Source organism: Tribolium madens, unplaced genomic scaffold (assembly GCF_015345945.1).
Source record: "Tribolium madens isolate multiple individuals breed KSU strain unplaced genomic scaffold, Tmad_KSU_1.1 Scaffold_11;HRSCAF=98;Tcas5.2_LG3b, whole genome shotgun sequence".
Classification (NCBI taxonomy): Eukaryota; Metazoa; Arthropoda; class Insecta; order Coleoptera; family Tenebrionidae; genus Tribolium; species Tribolium madens.
This window is the reverse complement of record NW_025400975.1, coordinates 9,429,420-9,448,693: the sequence shown is the minus strand read 5'-3', so window position 1 is coordinate 9,448,693 and position 19,274 is coordinate 9,429,420. Positions and strand designations below refer to the sequence as shown.

Here is a 19,274-nt window from a genome sequence, read left to right as displayed (position 1 = left end):
TTTTGCAACATTTGAGCATCACCAAAACATTTGCAACATTTGAGCACCTGTGGCCCAAAATCAATAAGAACAACATCATCATCAACAAAGACATAATTTTCTGTATTGAAATAATTATCTTGAAGATATTCCATATCAAGGATAGCTTGCCCCATTTGATCAAACACTAATGCCAAATTCAAATTATTATCTTCGTAAACGATTGCAAATTTAAGGTTGTTCCGCAACGTCCCTTCGATAATCGCTTCACCGTTTTGCTTGTTTTTCGGATAATTGAAAGCGTTGTAAGTTCCGGGCCAGTCGATAAAAACTCCAAAAATTTTTTTGTTGGTCTCTTTGGTTTCGAACCAGGGCAACGTAGACCTCAGGATTGGGGTAACCCTGGAGGAAATAAGGGAGTTGAAGGAGTAAGACAGGAAGGAAGAGTTTATTCATTTTGTCTGATTTAGGCGTGATTTTCATGTGGAAGTGCTGAGTCAGCGATTGCAATTGGTTGAGTGGTGCTTGTAAAAAAAAGACAATTCAAAATGAGAACAGGTACTTAAATGTCTAATAATATAAATAATTAAAGCAATGAAACTGTAAATAATAGCAGTATAGCAACAAGATGACTTGCTATGCTCTATTATATTATATTTTACCATTGTTTTTAGTTATAGTGATTTTGTTTTCTTTAATGAAGACAAATTATTTTATTTTTTTTATTTTAAATAAGCAGAGTTGGAGATTTAAAAAAAACAATTTTAAGTTTAAATAATATTCGTTAATGCCCTTTTGGCAATTTACGCACCAAATAAAGGTTTACCAATTTCGAAAGAAAAAAAACGTGTATTTTATTTGATAAGTATCTATTGAAAAAAATATTACCACATGCAACAACAATATTTTATTTATATTGCAAACAACAGAAATGACAAATTAAATGATGCGGTCAAAATACAAAAATTTACAAGCTTCCTTTTTATTATTGTGAATAAAAGCCCTATTATAATTGTTATCCTGTACCTATTTCAAAACTTTATTTTTAGATGTTATCTTGGCTTAACTTTTTACTTCAAATTTCTTAATAGTTAGAGATTTTTTTATGATTTGTCATTAAGAGTTTTGTTTACTTCGCTCCTCTCTGTCATTGCACTGGTATCGGATAAAGCGATAACAAACTTGTATGACCAATCACGGATTTCATCAGGAAGTAGGTAACTTTTCCAAGTTAAATACCTATATAAACCTTCTAGTTTTGAAAATCGGGCATAAAAATGAAACTTTCATTCTTGCTCGTTTCTCTTTATTTCTGGGCTTCGGCCCAAAGCCACGACATCTACGTTCATATGATGCCCTGGTTCGAGACCAAAGAAAGCAACGGTGGTACTTGGGGCATCCATTGGACCATGGCCAACCGAAACCCCGACAATATCATCGATGGCAAACAAGATATCGCTTCCTTCTACCATCCGGAAATCGGGGCTTACGCTTCCGGAGACCCAACTGTCATCGACTGGCAAATGGGCTACATGAAAACGGCTGGAATTAAAGGAATTTTCCTCGATTGGCCTGGAACCACTCAAGCTATGGACTATCCGAAAAACAAGGAAAATTGCGAAGCCATTATTGCTGGAACTGAGAGAGCCGGCTTGCAATTTGCTGTCGTGTACGAAGACAATAATTTGAATCTTGCGGGAGTCCCAGACAAAATTGCTCAAGGTACGAAATTTTCAACTAAATCAAAAAATAATCCGATTTATAGGTACCGCTGATATGGAGTATCTCCAAAACAATTATTTCAGCAAAAGCAACTATGTGAAAGTGAATGGTGTTCCGTTATTGTTGGATTTTGGCCCTCAAGCGTTATTTGACGCCAATTGGGATAGTATTTTCACACCCTTGAACCCAAAACCCACATTTTTAACACTCTGGAACCAGCACCAACAAGGGGGGAGTATGGTAGCGGGGGAATATGCTTGGGTTTATTCAAATTTCCTCGATGGACTTAACAACTGGTCAGTATTTAAATTTAATAGTATGTAGTAGTACTCAAGGGAAAAAAAAATTAGGTACAACTATCAAGACGTTCCCCTCAAAGTCGGAGTTGCTTACCCCGGTTTTAATTCGTTTTATGAACAAGGAGGTTGGCCCGGTCCTGGATTTACAATTCCATACGGAACAGATACTTTTCACCAAACTTTTGATTTGGCTTTGCAACATACTGATATAATACAGATTTGTACATGGAATGATTATGGCGAAGGTACGGTTGTTGAACCCACTTTAGAGTATGGAACACAATTTTTGGATATTATTCAACAAGCTTCTGGTACTAAATACACTCGTGCTGACTTTGAAGAAAATACTGAAATTTTCTTATTGAGAAAACAGCATGCAAATAATGCTACGATGCTTGCACATCTCGAAGAAAGATATCGCAAACTTATACACAAACACGACTAACTTTTTTTACTGTTATTTCTAAGTTTTACATTCTACAATAATTATTTCAAAATAAAATAAGCATGGCTTAAAACTCGTATTTTTCTTTCATAAAAGATTGCCACTTGAGAGATTCTGAATAATTGAACAAACTTTTAAGTGACTTAAAATTCGTACTTTTATTGTATGTAGGTAGGTATATGTATGAGAGCATTTTAAAATTTTCACTTTTTCTGTAAATCCCATAAAATTATTCAGGTATTATGAACAAAGAAAATCGGAATAACATATTGTTGTTTTTAATAATATTTACAAATAACACACCTTAACACTGTAGTGTTTTCTAAAAACGATAATTTCAAATGCTCTAATCAGTCCACTACTAGCCCCTGTTAGCAATCAAACTGGCCCTCTTTGAATCCACACATTGCTGAAAGGCTTGTACGATTTTAGCACACTTCATTGGTTCATTCGCATGCTCCCTATAACACCTCATAACGGCCTCTTTAGCATCCTGACACGGGGGTAACGCCCTAGATGGAGTTTTAGTCTTTTCTGTTACTTCCATTTCCTCAATCTACAATAAACAACGTGAAACAAACCAACGCCTCACTCTCCCACTCTTACAGCTTTCTTATATTCCGCTTCCATAATCTCGTTAATTTTCTGATGATTTGCTTGCTGGTTTTTAAGTCTATTCTCCCAGTAGTGGTCGTTTTTCTTTAATTCTGCTAAATTGGCCTGTCTTAGCTGGACTGAAGTTACGCTGGGCTCATATATAAACATGGGTTGGACCGGCACGGCCTGCTGTGGGGGTGCTTGTTGGTAAGACGGTTCGGGGGCAGCTGGCCTTGCTTCTAGCAAAGGTTCAATATTATGTAATCAATAACACATTTTTTTTTGAGGTTTAATTCATTCATTTCGATATGTTTTGCTCGGATTTGATAACTAAGGTCGTGTGAGCCCCTAACGTAACTTTATTGATCTTGTTTACGACTAATCTGAGTTTTATTGCAAAGATTGAGGTTATGTCACTTTACCTTGACTGTTGTTTTTAATACGTTGCACTACATCGTCTGATACTTTTATTACACTAGTTGGGTCATCATTTTCCACTGTTAATTTTCTAGTACGGCTTTGGCTTCCACCCATTTTCAACGAATTAATTCTTTTGCAATTTTGACAACTTCGAATTCACTTGCCGGCGTGTCGAGCAAAATAAAAAGGTGGCAGCACCATAGAAAATTATAATAAAAATTGTGGAACCAAACAAATTATTACTTTACGAAAAAATAGTTAGTACAGTTTAAAGTACTATAGAAATGTGATCGTTTTTTCAAGAACAAAATTTTTCGAAATTGAGTTTTGGGTGAATTTGATTTTTTTGGGCTGGCAACACTACTAACACTAGCCTTGTAGCAGGCAACCAGTAATACATTTGTAAACGACAAACTAGGGTCAAGTGTTGTTCCTCAAATTGAAGAAAATCTTAGAGGTACCTCAAAATGAGCGACAAGTCGTACCCCAACGGCGGTGGCTACGCCCCCCTCAACAACGTGTACAACCGGGCCCCCTGCCCGGACAGTGGCCCAAATCAGCAATTTTATTCGTACAACATGCCAATAAACAACAATTACAACCAACTGGAAGCCTTCAATATGATTTCGCCCCAAAACTATCACAAGAATCAGAATGTGTGCATGTATCCGGAGCTACCGAGTTGGGACAGTCGCATCTACGAAGACACCTTAAAAATCCCCGACAAAATCGAAATGATTGAAATCACAAGCAAGGATTTGAGTCCTGCGAGCTTTTGCAGCAACTTGGACTTGTTAGTGCCTGACTTTTACAAATCTTTGGGTAAGGATTTGAACTATTTTAATAAATTTGAAGGGTTTGGAGGTAACCAAAAGATTGATTTCCCGTCTTGTGCCCAGAGCAACCAAGGGGGAAGTTCACAGACTGTTAAATATTGCAGTATACAAAACATTGAATATCACAATTACGGTGGGGTGTATGAGGCTCCAGGAGGGGGGCAAGAGTATTACAATTATTATGACAATGGCAAAATTTTGGATCAAAATCAATACTTTGATTTGCCGCCTCTGGACCAACAAACTGAGTCAAATGATGAAAGTGATATCATTGTGGAGGAGTCCGATGAGGATTGTACCACCGACTATGAGGGGAAAAAAGTGCCCTCGAGGGACAACAAATGCATCATTTGTAACGTCTCATACACACCGCTGGGGACCCAATTTTACTTTTTGACTCTCAAAAGCCCCCTAACTATGTCATCGCAAAAACCTGTCTTTACGAAAATCGTCAGTATTGTGGGGAAAATTCGCAACGATATTAATTATCTCTGTAGCGAGTGTTTGGGGCTCATTAACACCATTGATCACTTGCAATTAAAACTCGACGGTTTTAATATGGAATTATTAATGAAGTTTAAAAGGACGTGCCAGGAGAACAATAAAAATAATAACAATAAGAGGAAAAAACGTCCCCAAGATCGCAAAATGAAGTGTAAACTTTGCAAGAAAATCATCTCTTTGCGGCAGATTTGCGAAAACCACACAAGGAAACATAAATTTAAAGGCTTTTTATGCGAATTGTGTGGCGAAATTTCACCGACTTGGAGACGTTTCAGACTACACTATCAACAACACAAAACTAAACCGCTTAAAATAGCAGCTTTTGTTTGCTCAAATTGCCCTAAAAGCTTCAGGACTCGGTCGAATTTAATTGAACATGAGAACTATTGTCTCGGTTTGCTCCCTCACAACTGCAAATTCTGTGATAAAAAGTTCCCTTCGAGTACGAAACTGAAAAATCACGTCAGACTCAAACACGATAAGAAATTCATCGCGATTTGTTCCATTTGTAACATTGGTTTTGTCAAACTTTCCGATTATAAGGCCCACAAAATCAGCCACAGCACTGATAAAAAATTCTCGTGTACAAAATGCGACAAGACTTACAAAACTTTAAGCAACTTGAACTTCCATATGAAGGTGCACAGTGGCAAGTTGCCCTTTATTTGTACGATTTGTGATAAGGGCTTCATGAGGAAGGAGTATTTGGAGGCTCATGTGAATAATCACAATGGAGTTAAAAACTTCGGATGTCATGTGTGTAATAAAAAATTTGTGTCACAGAAGAATCTGGACTCGCATTTGAAGTACCACGATGGGTCGGCGAAAACCCGGACTTGTAACATTTGTAGTAAAGTGATGACAAGTGGTTTTGAGGAACATTTGAGGATTCATAACAATCTGAGGGAGTTTGAGTGTGATCAGTGTGACAGTAAATTTAACACAAAAGGGACTTTAGCCAAACATAAAAAACGCAAACATGTCAATAAAACGAACTAAGCTAAGAGAGTTTATTATTTACATTTTTTCTACATGTTTCAAGGCCACGATGGGGGTTCACCCTCCTTCAAAACACGTCCATATAGAGCGCTCTTGTCCCGGAAAAGGGTGAGACGCTCAGTTTCCTTCCTGTCTAAAAACCACCCAAAGCCGAAACCGATAACAGGCAATGCTACCAGATACATGTCTTTATGGATGAAGTACCTCAGTTTCATTTTGTTTCTCTTTTTCTACTTTGTTTTTCTGGGTGTGGGAATAATCGGCGTAAATTGAACTTACAACGAACACTGGTAGCAAAGTTACGATGCAATAACGGCTGATTATGCGGCCAAAGGCAATGGCCATCTGAAATTACGTCACAATTAGGTTATGTCACAATTAAAACAAAAAAAAAAGGGAGAAAAACAACCATGGTCACATATACCTACCAAAAATGTAGTTTGTGGCCCAAACTACACGAAATTATGAAAAAAATTATCGCATTAATCACAAATATAATATATTTTGTTTCTCAAAAACGTCCCTCAAGGGTGCCAACCAAAAATTGTTTATTTCGCGAAAGTACCAAACAGTTAAATGTCAACATGGATGATGTCAACTCTAAGTGAGGTTAAAATTTTATAAATATTTAGTTTGTAATATATTTTTTGTACAATGAACGCCTACGGCTCGCATTTGCTGCCCCCGGCCAAGGAAAGTGTCCGTGCGGCGTGTAAAAAGTGCGGTTATGCCGGTCATCTCACCTACCAGTGTCGTAATTTCATTAAAGTGGACCCCAACAAAGAAATCGTTTTGGATGTAAGTAGCACCAGTAGTGAGACTGATCAAGAATACTTGACACCCCTTACCGAGTTACGTGAGAAGGAGTTGGTTGATAAGTTGAAGAAGAAGCACAAGAAGAAAAAGAAGGTGGAGAAGAAAACGAAAAAACGGAAACATTCTTCTGAATCGGACAGTGATAGTGAGGAGAAGGAAAGAAAAAAGAAGAAACATAAAAAGAAAGCCAAGAAGAAAAAGCGGCATTCGGAGTCTGAGTCGGATTGATGTATAATTTTTTTTTTATAAAACAAATACTAAAATTGCTCAATTTTTATTTACAACATATTGACACCTCCGACAATATTAACAACGCGTCCTTTGTACCTCTTGGAAATATCCTGTTGCACTTCCTTCTGCAACTGCTTTGTTTTCTCAATTAGTAGCTTAATGGCGGGTTCAAAATTCTTAACTTCACTTTGATACTTCTCAATTTGTTCTTTCAGCAAACTGATACTTTGTTTCATCCTCCCGGTTAAAGTCAATTTTTGTTTTAAATTCGCAGTTAAAATGTCCACATATTTGGGCGAATGTTTGATATTGTGTAAATGCAAAGTTCTCTTGTTCATTAGTTCAGTTAAAGCAACATTTACACAGTCGCTCATTGATGTTATTGTTTCGACTGTTTGCATCTGGAGAGTGGCTGGTGCATTTTGCATTTGAGACATTGCTAAAATATCTGAATCGTTTGATAATTCAAAGAGACGCATTTTGAGAAACGAATCCAATTCTAGTAATTCATTGATAACTTGATCTCGTGTTTTAGGGTTGTCGAGAACAGTTAGAGCGTCGGTGCCCCTAGCCACCCCTCCGTCCATCCCAGATTTCTCAACCACAATTCCCGATTCTTCTAGGGACAATTCAACGTCTGTATGCTCAACAATTTCGAATTCTTCATCGGTGCTGGGGGTTCCCCAATCAATTTTCGATTCTTCAAGTTCAAAATCGTTATTTTCACCGAAATCTATTTCATTATCGCCAAAATCGATCTGTTCTTCATTTTCAGTTTCTTCTACAGTGACCTTGTCAGGAGTGTCATCGTCTAGCTCGATTTTAAGCGGTTTTTCATTGTAAGTGTATTCATAAGTAGTCGCGTTTCCTTTTTCTACTACAAATTTCAGTAGGGGAAGCACATCCACTTCCTTGTCTTTCCCCGACAAGTATTTATTAAACTCAGTGTATAACTCAATTGCAGGTTTTACAAACTTGATTTTCTCAACTGCATTTTCGTAAATTTTGGGTAACTCTCGTAGGAGTTGAAGCAACTCACTTTTGATATTTTTTCCAGCGATCCCCAACTGTTCACAAGACGTGTGAAACTCCTTAAGGGCCAAGGCTTCATTCTTTGAATAATCCTTGATTTTCTTCTCAGCGTCAGCTTGGGATTGTTCAAGTTTTGTTACTTGTTTCTTTAAGCTAGGAATCTCGTAACTGACATTTCTGATTAAAATTTGTGCGGCTTCTGCCAAGTAAATMTTGTCTTTCTGATACATTGAGACGATTTGTTGCCAATCTTTCATCCTTTGGGAGCCATAACGTCCAAATAAATTTTTAGTGTCCGCTTCAGTTTCCTTCAAAATCTCGATTATTTTCAAACAGTGGAAATAATTAATGTGTTGGCCTGATAATAATTTGATAATTCCTTCATGAGCTGGCATATCCTGGATCGCACTGTTGATTTTTTCTCGCACTTGTAGAATGCTGTTTTGCCAGTCTTTGTTGACGTGGCGGCGACTCACCAACCAGTCCAGAAGTTTATTATTATTAATATCGATTGGGATATTTTGTTCATCCATTTTTAACAATTTATTGTTAAATTTTAACAATTAAACATATGTTAGTTGTGACAGTTATTTGACATTTGATGGATGTGGCTAAGGTTCCGCAAAACGCGCGTTTTTTGAATAAAACTGCATTTTATCCCAATATGCTTATTTTAGCAAAGTGTATAATTAATTATCTACAGAGTTAAATACAAATAATTACATTTAGGCAATGCTAACATCTTACATCACAATATAAAATCACAATCTTTTAAATGCTAATCATATGTACAATAAAATTACACCCGCAATAACAAGTCAATAAATAAACACAAACTATTTGATATAACAAAACAATAAGTTGCCACGTAGAGACATTTTCCAATACTGAACTTTGTTGGAAAATAAAAAAAATACACTTATCGCGGAATTTTATCAAGAAAATCCATTTCAATGACTTTGTCGATTTTCTCTAAGATCATAATTAATTTTTTATCAGACTGTCTATCATTTAAAGTGTGATGATCGCTAGTGGTGATTTTACCACATTCTGTCCTATGACGGTTAGAACATAAACTAAGAGTTTTAAAAAAACTGTGCAAATCTTTTAGTTGATTAATACTGTTCATCGTTAGTAGTAGTTCATTCCGTTTCATTGGCAGAGTTTCGATTTGAGTATCGGTGAATTTTTTATCCATAAGATTGGCTATCCTGACCACGTGTGGAATAAAAGATGCACCCGCTGAACTGTGAAGCCTCTCTAAATCATCCCCGACAAAAGCCCATCGATACCTAAACAAATCAAATTTTATTTCATTGAAAAATCAACACAATTCAGACATACATTTGAAACTGGGGTAAAGTCACAGCAGGCAACAACAACGCCAAATCTAGTAATTTTGCCGTTGCCAACTGTAGTCTCAACCAATGAGGGTGGCCCAAGGCGTGCAATCCATTGTTGCTATTCGTCGACCAACTTGCATCAAGACTTGATAACAATTTTATATGATAACTACAAAAATCCAAATACAATAAAAATTCTCAATCAGAATAAAACGTTAGTTAATAGGTACACAAAGGCATGCTTAAATTAATTACAATATTTTAATTACCTGTTGCCCGTCCTGCGATCGCAGCCAGCATGTTGCAAACAAACAAAATTTTGTTAGAATATACCAATAGCATTTCTAGAAAACTACTAAAGCCCTCATTAGTGACATAACTAATATACAAAATATTCCACCACTAGGTCCACCACGAATCGAAAAAAAATGCAACCTACTTGGTCAAACTACACTACTACATTTTGTTAGTCTGGATAATTCTACAAAATAGAAAAAATCGCAAAAAGACAGACCTTTGACGCATTTAGCTACAGTTTTTTTCGACTAATTCTACTGTAACAAACGAACATTTCTGACAAATAACTTGTACCCAAAACAGACATAATAAACTGTAAAATTCTCACCTAAACTCCTCGGTGTCAGTCAATAGTTCTTGCTCGATTTGAAGGAATACTTGCAACATTTCGCTTATAATAATAGGCCAAAGCGATGTAATGTGCATCGGACTCATTCTGATTAGAATTACACGAAAACAAAGAAAAACTTGTGCTTGTACACCTGGCACGTTCAGTCTCAGACTACTTGTTAATTGTTCTAAAAGAAAAATTTTCTTTTAGATATTTTAGACATTATTATTACCTTGTATATCCGGCATATATTTGGCATATTGGTCCATTTCACTACAAAATATCACGTACGCGAGACGTTTTAGTAATTGTGCCCTTTGTTCATACTCCTGTTCCCTGGACGAAAATATGCTCAAACTACCGCTCTGGGTCAAAGAAACTCGACCTAAAACATATTGATTCGTAAAACATAAAATTTTACATCAACTTACTCATCAAATCCCTGAAGGTGGTATTGTCGTGCGTCATCAAATTATCGACAATAATTTTCCAATATTTTATACAGTTATAATCCATTTGAAACAACGAATTATCGAGAAGCAACTCAAACACATCTTTCTTCCATGCTTTCCTTGTATATTGGTAACTACTAAGAGCTGCCAATAACTTTGAACAGGCATGAAAACTGGGCATATTTTTCATTGTATGTGTTTTGAGATACGGAACGATATTATACATGAGAGATGTTAAAATTGTCACCACTTTATCTTTTTCCGAAGAACCGAAACAGATATCTAGAATCGGAGCCAAAATTTCGGACAAAACCTACAAATCCAGATTAAAAAAATTAACATTAAGGAAAAAAATCAGACAAACCAATTGTGCTTGAACACTGTGACTATTTCCAACGACAAGATCAGAACTAGATCCTGTCAAACTATTGCTATCAGGTGTTAAATCTTCGTCTTGTTCTTTCACAGCTAAATTTCTTCTCAACCATGTTGTTTGCTCCAAACAAGAACCACATACTTGCGAGATACACTCAATCAACTAAAATATAAAACAGAAATTATTAGTAATAAATGATTAATTAGTTACTTTGGCTGTAACATCTTGCAAGTCTTTTTGATCTTTCCTCTCTTCAAGTGGACAACATTTTATCATTAATTCGTGCAATAAAGCAGCTAAAAGAAATTGTGCAGGAGGACTCAACGAACAACCTTCTCTGATTAGGGCAAGTAAAGAATTCCAAGCTTCTGTTAACTGAGTTGGTGAGGCATTACGCATATAACTAGAATAATTATCATTAATTGATAAGAGTGTTTGATTGTTGGTATTACCAATAAAACAATTCTAAAACGGAGACATCTAAACAAATGTCGGCACTGAGACCTTCAGTAGGAGGAGGGTTTTTTATCACAGCAGTTACAGTTTGTACTAAATTATCAAGTGGAATGACTCTTATAGCTGATATCAGGTAAACTAAATTATTCTGGCCGGCGTTGGGTTCGGGCAAAACCTAAAAAAAATCATAATAACCCATACTTAAGGCAAAATGGAGTAACTCACCGCTTTAATACTAGTAAAAAGGTTTCTCCTTTCGTACCAAGCGACCGCAATCGCAGCCAAAAAACTCGCTCCATGATTAACAGAAATAGGACTAAGAAACTCTAAGAGTTGTTGTTTGACAACTTTCGAACTCCCATATACCCCATTATTGTCATTTTCCAAATTAACTATAGTTTGCCACAATTTAGCAACACTTGAAATTATCCTCGGCATATGACTTAAAATCGTTTTTCTTGCATTCTGATAATAATCCGAATTCTGTTTCGATGTCGAATTATCTAATCCGACTGGAGCAAAAAATGCACTGACCAAATTATTGAAAATTTCACCCGGATTACTGATCGGTGTACTCGAATTGGCGGGAATATTCAACTGATTCACAGTTTGTGATGAATCCAGTAAACAATAATGACATAAAATCGTCAACGATTCAAGTTGAGTAACGGCATAATCCGAACAAATTTCACCGTGGATTTCTGACTGTGTATATTTACTTGCTAACTCCTCAATGTTGTTGCAAATCTGGTGAATTACACTAATTGTGATTTGTTTAATGTTTTCTCCAAAATACGGAAGACAACATGTAATCATATTTAACCATTTTTCGTGCAAATTTTTCATGTGTGTGTGCCGTAAAGCGCTCATTACCGCCGACAAAAATATATTTTGTTGAGGGATTAGGATTGTTGGGGTGTAGTTTAAATTTTCGCCAGTTGAAAACGTTACTGATTCTTGGGAAGAACTACTAACTGGTGGTGCAGATGAAAACACGTGGTACTCCAAAATTATCAACGAGTGGATCAATCTGGAACAAAAAAAAACACTCATTAACAATATTTTTTTTTAACAAAAATGTATTACTTACCTCAGAAGACGAGTTTGATAAGCTTCCACATGATCTCCTACTTTACGATTAGCATCATACAATTGAAAATTATTAAACAATAAAACTTCTTCAGCAAAAGTCATCTCTTCGTCAAAATTTCTCACCGAAGTCAACAAACAATGCAACACAACTTTTTGGAGCTTACATTTAATCAACATATCGCCAATATAACTAGCAAAACCTTTCGAATTTTCACTAACCATTGTAATCAATTTTTTAATAATCACATCCAAAATTTCCAAACTTTCTATTTGAATTTTAAAATTACTCTCCAAGTCGTCATTTGTGACATTTAAATCGTCTAAATGCGGATAAAACGTCCTCGCATAATTCAAACAAATCAAAATGACAACGTCCAAAAACATATATCCACGATAAAAATTCAAATACTCGGAATTTAATTTTCCGGAAAAACTATACCCCAAAACTGACTTTCGGTGTCTCGCGAGTAAATTCAAAACGTCATTATTTCTCAAATCTTTGATGCCACTCGTCGCCAAACACTTGATAAACAATTGAGGGTTGGACAAGATGCAATTTTTCAGAGTTTGAAGAGCATAAAGTATCTGATTCGAATCGAAAACTTCATAATATAGACAAATATGTGAATGAATTGGATATAAAACACAGTTTTTAGACGAATAAACTGTTATTTTCGACCTCAAATCAAGATCAGTCGGTCTAGTCGGTGTGTGATTGTTATTATCAATCAATTCGCACACTTTATCCAACACTTCATTTAAAATTTCAGTCACTACAGTGTTGTCACTTTTATTGAAAAACTCCTCAGCACTTGTACTGATTTCAAGCTCGGCGTTTAAATTATCCGAGTCAGAGATACAATATGACCAACTATGTACCAAAGAACTCTCCATTTCGTCACTCTTTCCGTTGCAACACTTCTCATCAAAACTCTGCGATTTGGGGATTTTCGTAACGTTGCCATTTATCAAAGTATCATCTTTAATACCATCAGAAATCGGTTCAATACTCTCAAGGAGTTTATTTGAAGAATTCGAAATTAAGTCCAGTTGGGTTTTACTCCGAATGAATGACTCGTATCCGGAATCCCTTTCCGGTTCCGGAGGCAACGATTTGAATAACGAATCCGGACTCTCTTCATTACTCGAACTTAAACTTTCCGTGGAAGACCTATTAACGTCGAGTTTTGAATACGAGCCGTTAAGCCCATCCGAATAAATCTCTTTCGAACTTAATGGGTTTATAATCACTTTCATGTTTCCTTTTGAACTTTTGTCCAATTTCGGTGTTGTCCGTACGTTTTTATAATCTTTGTTTTTTCTTGTTACTACATTTAAATCGTCGACGACACTCGTTGTCATATTGACTACAGTAGGTGAGAATTTTTTGCCTCCTTTCGAAAATGTAAACCATTTTCTTTTGGCAGGCTTTTGGTCTTGATCGCTGGTCAAGTGATACATAATGTTGCCGTTTTGGCTACTCACAGCGTAGATTTTTTTCGTTTGATATTCTTCGGTTTTTTGATTGTCTTGAATTGTAACTTCGCTTTGGGCATCTGAATCGTTGATGTTCACGTGACGAATAGACACTCTGGCAGTGTTGGAGGCCAATAGTTTTACTAGCATTGGATTAATGATTCGAGGAACATCACCATGAAGGAGACTGTGTGTTAGAAAAGATTCCGCAAGTAGTTGGATGTTTGGTTTTTCGATGTTTTGCAAGTTGTCGAGGACTTTCATCAGAGATCTTGAAATAAATAATTTCGATTAGACAAAACTAATTTGGTTTAATTCTTGGCAGCCCAAACAAATTACAAAAATAACAGTAAAACAATAACGAATCTAAAGACCGTTATATTTCTTATTTTTTGAAGAGTTTAAAGACTTACCTGTCAAAATTTCTTACATTTGTCATATTGGGTGAAACTTTGATGTTCAAGTCTCTCCCCAAATGCCACAAGAGAAAAAACCTCTTCATAAAATCCGTACAAATATTTTCATTCGTCAGATATTTGTTAATAACTTGCTCCACAAACGGTTTATTGTCAAAAGTGTTATGTATTTGATATAAAAGAGTTACACACAAGAGTAACTGTTTCTGGTTATTCAAAACCCCCAATAAATTCCACAAAATCTGAGACATTTCCTAAAAAAAACTATTTTAAACAAGAAATAAAACAATATCATCCTCCATACTTCTATAACAATAGTATTTTCCTCAATGAATAGCACATGTTCGCGCTCTAGAATCCCCGTGATGACAATATTCGTATTACAATCATCTTTTTTCATAAAATTTTGATTTTTTGCTAAACTGAAAATTTCCAAAAGCGTACTCATGGCTGTAATCTGTATCTCTCTCGACGACTCCTTACAACATGCCGCCACAATCAAAGCTTGCAGCCATTGTGGCATTACACGATCAAAATCACAACCAATCAAATTTGGAAACGCTGAAAACTCCAAAAGAACATTCGAGGCAACGTTCATCGCTGATTCGTAATCGCATGTTGCATTTTCCGATACTATATTCGTCGCTGTCAAAATTTCGTTTTTCGTTATTATATTACTAAAATCAACTGGACTAAACTCACTATCTTTTTGTAAACACTCTTCTAATAGTTTTATCAAGCGATTCGTTCTTTCATCTTTATCGCAGAGTAATTTTTCGTAAAAAGTGCTCATTTCCACATCGGGCAAGACTTTCGACGCAATGAATATCACATAGAACTTTTTGTATTCGTCTAAACAACTCAGAAAGTATTTGTTTTCAATTTTAGCAGTTTTGACTATTTTCGGTAGCTCTGAGAGGGGCTCCTCGACGGCGGTCTCCGATTCAAGCTCATTCTTGTTCAATTCGTACAGTTTCGAACTCGATTTTGATTTTTTATTTTTTGACTTTTTTTCGATTTTTGGACTAGTTTTGTCCTTTTTCTTCAACATTTGATTACTGTAGGATCGCTCTCGACTCGAATCATCTATAGTCAGTTCGTTTTTGTTCAGATTTTCGTTAATCTTCGAGTCTGATTTGCTTTTTTCAAGAGCGGTTCTCGGCTCCTCACTTAAAATCACAACTGAAGTCTCGATTGATTTTTCCGTTTCCGAGGCCTCTACATCAACTTCTTTGATTTGTGTCACTGTCACCGGTTGAATTTTCGTCAAGATTTTCGTACACAAAAGCAAACTATGCTCTATTTCATACTGATTCACAAGTTCGATATTCATTTTTAAAGTTGTAACAATTTTATTAAATAAATTCGGTAGAATATTTGATGTTGTCTCCGCATACGACTCAATTGGTATCACTTCCAATAAAAACTCAGTCAGAATACAAATTTCTAAAATGTGTGGAGGGCCAGCTCCGATTTCGTTAACTTGACACCTATCCCTCGTTTTATAATTCTTTATATTTTCCACTGCATTGGCGTACAATTTTTCAATGTATGACCAAATGTAATAATTCTGCAACGTGTTGAATATCAAATTTGCGTTTTTCACCAATTCTTGACATTTTTTCGTCACAAATTGTTTATTTAATACGGTTTCGTCCGTGTTTTTTAAACTTGTCAAATCACCATTAAAAGAAACACATCTAACGGTACTGTTCTTTTGTTTTTGTTGTTGTAAACAAGATAGGTATAACGTCCGAAAAACATCGTATAAAATGCTGTCTAAAATAACAGGTCCTATTTGCGGTTTATCGAATAAAGATGTTAAAAGTCTATAAGGTTTGATATCTAAGGGCACCTCAGTACTACTTTTACGTAAAATTATTCTAATAGCGTCGTTTAGTAAATCGTAAGCAATTGAACTATGTGATTCGGAGATTGTAGTATTTTCGTTTTCTACTTGATTAGATGTGTTTGCGTCACCTTCAACAAGCCACGAGTAAAGACGCCTGAAAAAAAAATTTAAACACAAAAATTATTAATAAAGCATCAAACTTTTTCACATTTCGTATTTACAATTATAATTTTAGCCTTCCAACATAAATCATGACTCAATTCATATCCGAAATGATGAGTTTTTAAGCACAGTGTTAAAATGTTTGACATTGAAGCATTATACTCCTATTTTTCATAAACAAATAAAAAGTTATTTTCAAACGTTATTGATGTTTTATTACACTCACAACCAGATGGGGTTGAAAATAAAAACTTACCTGTTTAGTGACATATCTCGTCTCAGTATCGTTGATAAAGCAGCAGTTACAAGTCGGACCATATCTGCATATAATAGTTGTTTATTATGCATAGGAAAACACACCATTAATAAATCTAGAGCCGATCTTTGTACCAAAACACTCGAATCTTGAACTGCGGCACACAAACCACAAACCTTAAAAAAACCTTATTAATAAAGCATAAAAAAAATCAAGTTACATATACCATAAGATCAATATCATGTCCCATCAGATATAACTGGTCATCCATTGGTAATTTCCTGCTATAATGGGTCAAAACGTAACTAATGGCTGGTAATCTCACCGGACTGTTGTTTGTAACACATTGCCATATGCAAGTGTAAAAATATTTCGAACCAACACCGTCGCAAATATTTTCTAATAAAGTATTAGTTCTGAAACGATACTGATTAATTATTTGAAAAATTTTTAATGTGAAAAAAGTACCTATCAAAATGATCGGAACCCGTCTCTAAACCTGGCAAAACGCCACTAAGAAAACCGCTAAGGGCCGGACGTAGTCGTTCTCGTAAAGGTACAAAGTGTGTTTCGTAAATTGTTAGCAAAGTTGGTCTAATATTCATTGCAGCGTGACCCAATAATGGAAACAATCCTATGAGAAAAGATTAAATAAATAAAAAATTAAATAAACAAAAAAACAAAGAAAAATTCAAAATGCAACACAATACACAATAGTACGAGTAATTTTAGTTCCTCATTTGTGTTAGAACGAGATAAATATCAAAGATAAACAAATGCAACTGCATATACTATGACGTTGAAAAAAAATTGTAATAGTAACAGCTTTGAACGAAAAAATTATTTAATAAAACAATGTACGTCATCCAATTAACACAACTATTGTATGTTAAATAATGAATTTAACTTCTATCGCGCTCTTATTTCGTTCGATTTGCTAACACTTAAATTGTTGCAAATTCTAACGGATTAATAAGGTCAACAACTAATACCTCTAAGTTATGTATGTATCACCCAATTACTTCCAAAACAGGCAAGCAATTAACTTTAATAAACCTTGATAATCAAGACTGTACATGAATTATAAACATTATTATTTGAGTTGCATTATTTCAATTTATTATGCATTAAAATTGAAAAATCATGTTTTTGTTAATTGTAACAGAGAAAACTGCTTTGGTTATTATATAATTACAAAGTTATTTGACAAAACGTCTCCATGATTATATTACTTTCATATTTGTTTTGATTAAATCGCACCTATAAAACTTCAAACAGTTCTACATAGATAATAATCGCCTACGCTACGTGGTACCAGCATTTTACAACACCATTTGATGAAAATTTATTGACTCAGATATTCAGTGAATAGCAGTGATTTCTATAATTTATTGCATAATTAACATTAAAATTAACTCAATAATGTGAAAAAATCAATCGTATAGAAAGAAAAAATAAAATTTTACATTAATATAACCAAAATAGCTTTCCAGCAAGTGTTTTATTTACTTTAAATTAAAACATGTGGGTGAAAATAAATACAGGTGTTGTTAATTAAATCTAAATATATTTTCGCAATCATGTGATTCAAATGACTTATTTTTCAACTGTAATAAATGTCCACTTTACTAACTCATTAAACCATTTGGTGTAAGTAATTACTCAACACCTAAAGTAATAAATATGAAACATACATTTCTGTTACTAAATAAAAATCGAAACACTTTTTTAATTATGCACATTTTCTCTTGAACTTGTAAATATTGAATAATTTCATAAGGTTAAAGATAACGCTAATGGATTTAAAAAGACTACAAAGTTAAAACTTTTATCTCGAAATGAAAATATTTGAATAGAAAATATTTTTTTAAGCTGTTAATTTTAGCAAAGTAAATAAATATAAATCACACGTTTTTACCGAAGCATTTTTGAGTGAAACAGTGTGATAACGTTGTTTTCCTTGTTATCGCAGTTTTAATAATCAATAATGAACGGGCTTACCAGCGCTATAAATAAACAGTTCTTGGGAAAGCCGATTTGTCCCCATGCATCTAAAAATGATATCGTATGTTTCTAACGCTTTAAGATGGACTCCAGAAGGCAATGCTGGATGCATACATTGTGCAAGGCGTTTGCTTATCTTAATTCTTCTAGGAATTACTGGGAATTTCATATAAGTTGATAACACCTAAAACAAATCAATTTTCAGTATCAGAAAACAAATCCCTCGTCTACCTTATTTAGTTTTCCTAGAGCTGATATAAGATCAGCCCATTCAGATGTGTATTCAAAATTCTTCAAAGCCTTATCTATGGCAGCCACATACATCCGATATTTGGCATCTTTCATTAACTCGTACTCCTCCATGGCCGTACTCGTCATTTTGTTTAATTATAATAAGAAACACAATATTTTTTCACCCAGAAAATTTCTTATTCACACTTGGTTATTAATAATTGACATTTGACATTTATAAAACTAGACTATTGTTATTATTATTCCGTCGATGATTTTAAATGATTCCACACCAATTTAAATTATTTACAAGTTCAGGCTGTGTTAAAATCAATTTTCTTCAAATAAAATAATTGCTCTTGCGTAAAAAGAGGTTATGTTCAAAGTTGCTTCAACACACCACTATTATCTTTTTGTCTCGACATTAAACTAATAGTTTGAAAAACAACTAGCACCACTGTTACGTCCCACTAGTTCTAGTTTATTCACAAAAAAAATTTCAATCAACAATACAATCATCTTTATTGTGATAAAATGACATTTCGTCATCATTTTACACAATACGTACGCATGCGCACGATCATTGTCAATCAAAAAACAGTGATTCGCAAACTGTTTGACAACTCCACAATTTAAAATCCTAGTTTTAA

At 34.8% G+C, this 19,274-nt stretch overlaps 7 protein-coding genes across 11 annotated transcripts; 3 read left to right on the top strand and 4 right to left on the bottom strand.

Moving 5' to 3' along the window:
- The first annotated feature begins 1 nt into the window (after position 1).
- LOC123004984 lies at positions 2–2,529 on the top strand. Of its 2 annotated transcripts, XM_044398570.1 has the most exons (4): positions 2–1,192; positions 1,236–1,701; positions 1,745–1,997; positions 2,052–2,529. In XM_044398570.1, the coding sequence occupies exons 2-4, from the start codon at positions 1,257–1,259 to the stop codon at positions 2,443–2,445; spliced, it is 1,092 nt and encodes a 363-aa protein (XP_044254505.1). In that variant the 5' UTR covers positions 2–1,192; positions 1,236–1,256; the 3' UTR covers positions 2,446–2,529. The 2 variants fall into 2 exon arrangements, with proteins under 2 accessions (XP_044254505.1, XP_044254496.1); XM_044398561.1 differs by having other exon boundaries at positions 2–1,701.
- Positions 2,530–2,707: 178 nt separating this feature from the next.
- Positions 2,708–3,694, bottom strand: LOC123004996 (MICOS complex subunit MIC25). Of its 2 annotated transcripts, none has more exons than XM_044398591.1 (3): positions 3,465–3,694; positions 3,052–3,278; positions 2,708–3,001 (listed from the first exon to the last, which is right to left on the bottom strand). In XM_044398591.1, the coding sequence occupies exons 1-3, from the start codon at positions 3,574–3,576 to the stop codon at positions 2,807–2,809; spliced, it is 534 nt and encodes a 177-aa protein (XP_044254526.1). In that variant the 5' UTR covers positions 3,577–3,694; the 3' UTR covers positions 2,708–2,806. The 2 variants fall into 2 exon arrangements, with proteins under 2 accessions (XP_044254526.1, XP_044254518.1); XM_044398583.1 differs by having other exon boundaries at positions 3,052–3,281; positions 3,465–3,666.
- Positions 3,695–3,706: 12 nt separating this feature from the next.
- LOC123004961 (oocyte zinc finger protein XlCOF6-like) lies at positions 3,707–5,806 on the top strand. The gene has a single exon (XM_044398523.1). The coding sequence runs from the start codon at positions 3,930–3,932 to the stop codon at positions 5,799–5,801; it is 1,872 nt and encodes a 623-aa protein (XP_044254458.1). The 5' UTR covers positions 3,707–3,929; the 3' UTR covers positions 5,802–5,806.
- LOC123005021 (NADH dehydrogenase [ubiquinone] 1 beta subcomplex subunit 1) lies at positions 5,785–6,382 on the bottom strand. Its single transcript, XM_044398612.1, has 2 exons — positions 6,230–6,382; positions 5,785–6,146 (listed from the first exon to the last, which is right to left on the bottom strand). Exon 2 carries the CDS (start codon positions 6,014–6,016, stop codon positions 5,840–5,842), a length of 177 nt encoding a protein of 58 aa, XP_044254547.1. The 5' UTR covers positions 6,017–6,146; positions 6,230–6,382; the 3' UTR covers positions 5,785–5,839.
- LOC123005012 (protein SREK1IP1-like) lies at positions 6,233–6,882 on the top strand. The gene has a single exon (XM_044398601.1). The coding sequence runs from the start codon at positions 6,456–6,458 to the stop codon at positions 6,843–6,845; it is 390 nt and encodes a 129-aa protein (XP_044254536.1). The 5' UTR covers positions 6,233–6,455; the 3' UTR covers positions 6,846–6,882.
- LOC123004967 (CDK5 regulatory subunit-associated protein 3) lies at positions 6,876–8,499 on the bottom strand. Its single transcript, XM_044398536.1, has one exon. It carries the CDS (start codon positions 8,411–8,413, stop codon positions 6,896–6,898), a length of 1,518 nt encoding a protein of 505 aa, XP_044254471.1. The 5' UTR covers positions 8,414–8,499; the 3' UTR covers positions 6,876–6,895.
- Positions 8,500–8,531: 32 nt separating this feature from the next.
- LOC123004936 (protein dopey-1 homolog) lies at positions 8,532–19,165 on the bottom strand. Of its 3 annotated transcripts, XM_044398498.1 has the most exons (19): positions 18,625–19,165; positions 18,391–18,577; positions 16,858–17,023; positions 16,616–16,805; positions 16,390–16,565; positions 14,822–16,125; positions 14,424–14,764; positions 14,117–14,373; positions 12,226–13,974; positions 11,361–12,165; positions 11,132–11,310; positions 10,890–11,082; positions 10,668–10,841; positions 10,283–10,616; positions 10,084–10,236; positions 9,849–10,038; positions 9,493–9,504; positions 9,225–9,392; positions 8,532–9,172 (listed from the first exon to the last, which is right to left on the bottom strand). In XM_044398498.1, the coding sequence occupies exons 1-19, from the start codon at positions 18,769–18,771 to the stop codon at positions 8,800–8,802; spliced, it is 7,098 nt and encodes a 2,365-aa protein (XP_044254433.1). In that variant the 5' UTR covers positions 18,772–19,165; the 3' UTR covers positions 8,532–8,799. The 3 variants fall into 3 exon arrangements, with proteins under 3 accessions (XP_044254433.1, XP_044254416.1, XP_044254425.1); XM_044398481.1 differs by having other exon boundaries at positions 14,424–16,125; XM_044398490.1 differs by lacking the exon at positions 9,493–9,504 and having other exon boundaries at positions 8,533–9,172; positions 14,424–16,125.
- Between the last annotated feature and the right edge of the window lie 109 nt (positions 19,166–19,274).

Excerpts from the sequence above, each read along its gene's own strand:
- LOC123004984 (XM_044398570.1), top strand. The coding sequence starts at position 1,257 with ATGAAACTTTCATTCTTGCTCGTTTCTCTTTATTTCTGGGCTTCGGCC. Across the intron at positions 1,702-1,744 it reads CCCAGACAAAATTGCTCAAG|GTACCGCTGATATGGAGTAT; the intron begins GTACGAAATTTT and ends TCCGATTTATAG. Across the intron at positions 1,998-2,051 it reads CTCGATGGACTTAACAACTG|GTACAACTATCAAGACGTTC; the intron begins GTCAGTATTTAA and ends AAAAAAAATTAG.
- LOC123004996 (XM_044398583.1), bottom strand. The coding sequence starts at position 3,576 with ATGGGTGGAAGCCAAAGCCGTACTAGAAAATTAACAGTGGAAAATGAT. Across the intron at positions 3,282-3,464 it reads TATTAAAAACAACAGTCAAG|AAGCAAGGCCAGCTGCCCCC; the intron begins GTAAAGTGACAT and ends AACCTTTGCTAG. Across the intron at positions 3,002-3,051 it reads AAGCGGAATATAAGAAAGCT|ATTGAGGAAATGGAAGTAAC; the intron begins GTAAGAGTGGGA and ends TGTTTATTGTAG.
- LOC123004961 (XM_044398523.1), top strand. The coding sequence starts at position 3,930 with ATGAGCGACAAGTCGTACCCCAACGGCGGTGGCTACGCCCCCCTCAAC.
- LOC123005021 (XM_044398612.1), bottom strand. The coding sequence starts at position 6,016 with ATGAAACTGAGGTACTTCATCCATAAAGACATGTATCTGGTAGCATTG.
- LOC123005012 (XM_044398601.1), top strand. The coding sequence starts at position 6,456 with ATGAACGCCTACGGCTCGCATTTGCTGCCCCCGGCCAAGGAAAGTGTC.
- LOC123004936 (XM_044398481.1), bottom strand. The coding sequence starts at position 18,771 with ATGACGAGTACGGCCATGGAGGAGTACGAGTTAATGAAAGATGCCAAA. Across the intron at positions 18,578-18,624 it reads CTCTAGGAAAACTAAATAAG|GTGTTATCAACTTATATGAA; the intron begins GTAGACGAGGGA and ends GATTTGTTTTAG. Across the intron at positions 11,311-11,360 it reads TTTTTACTAGTATTAAAGCG|GTTTTGCCCGAACCCAACGC; the intron begins GTGAGTTACTCC and ends GATTTTTTTTAG.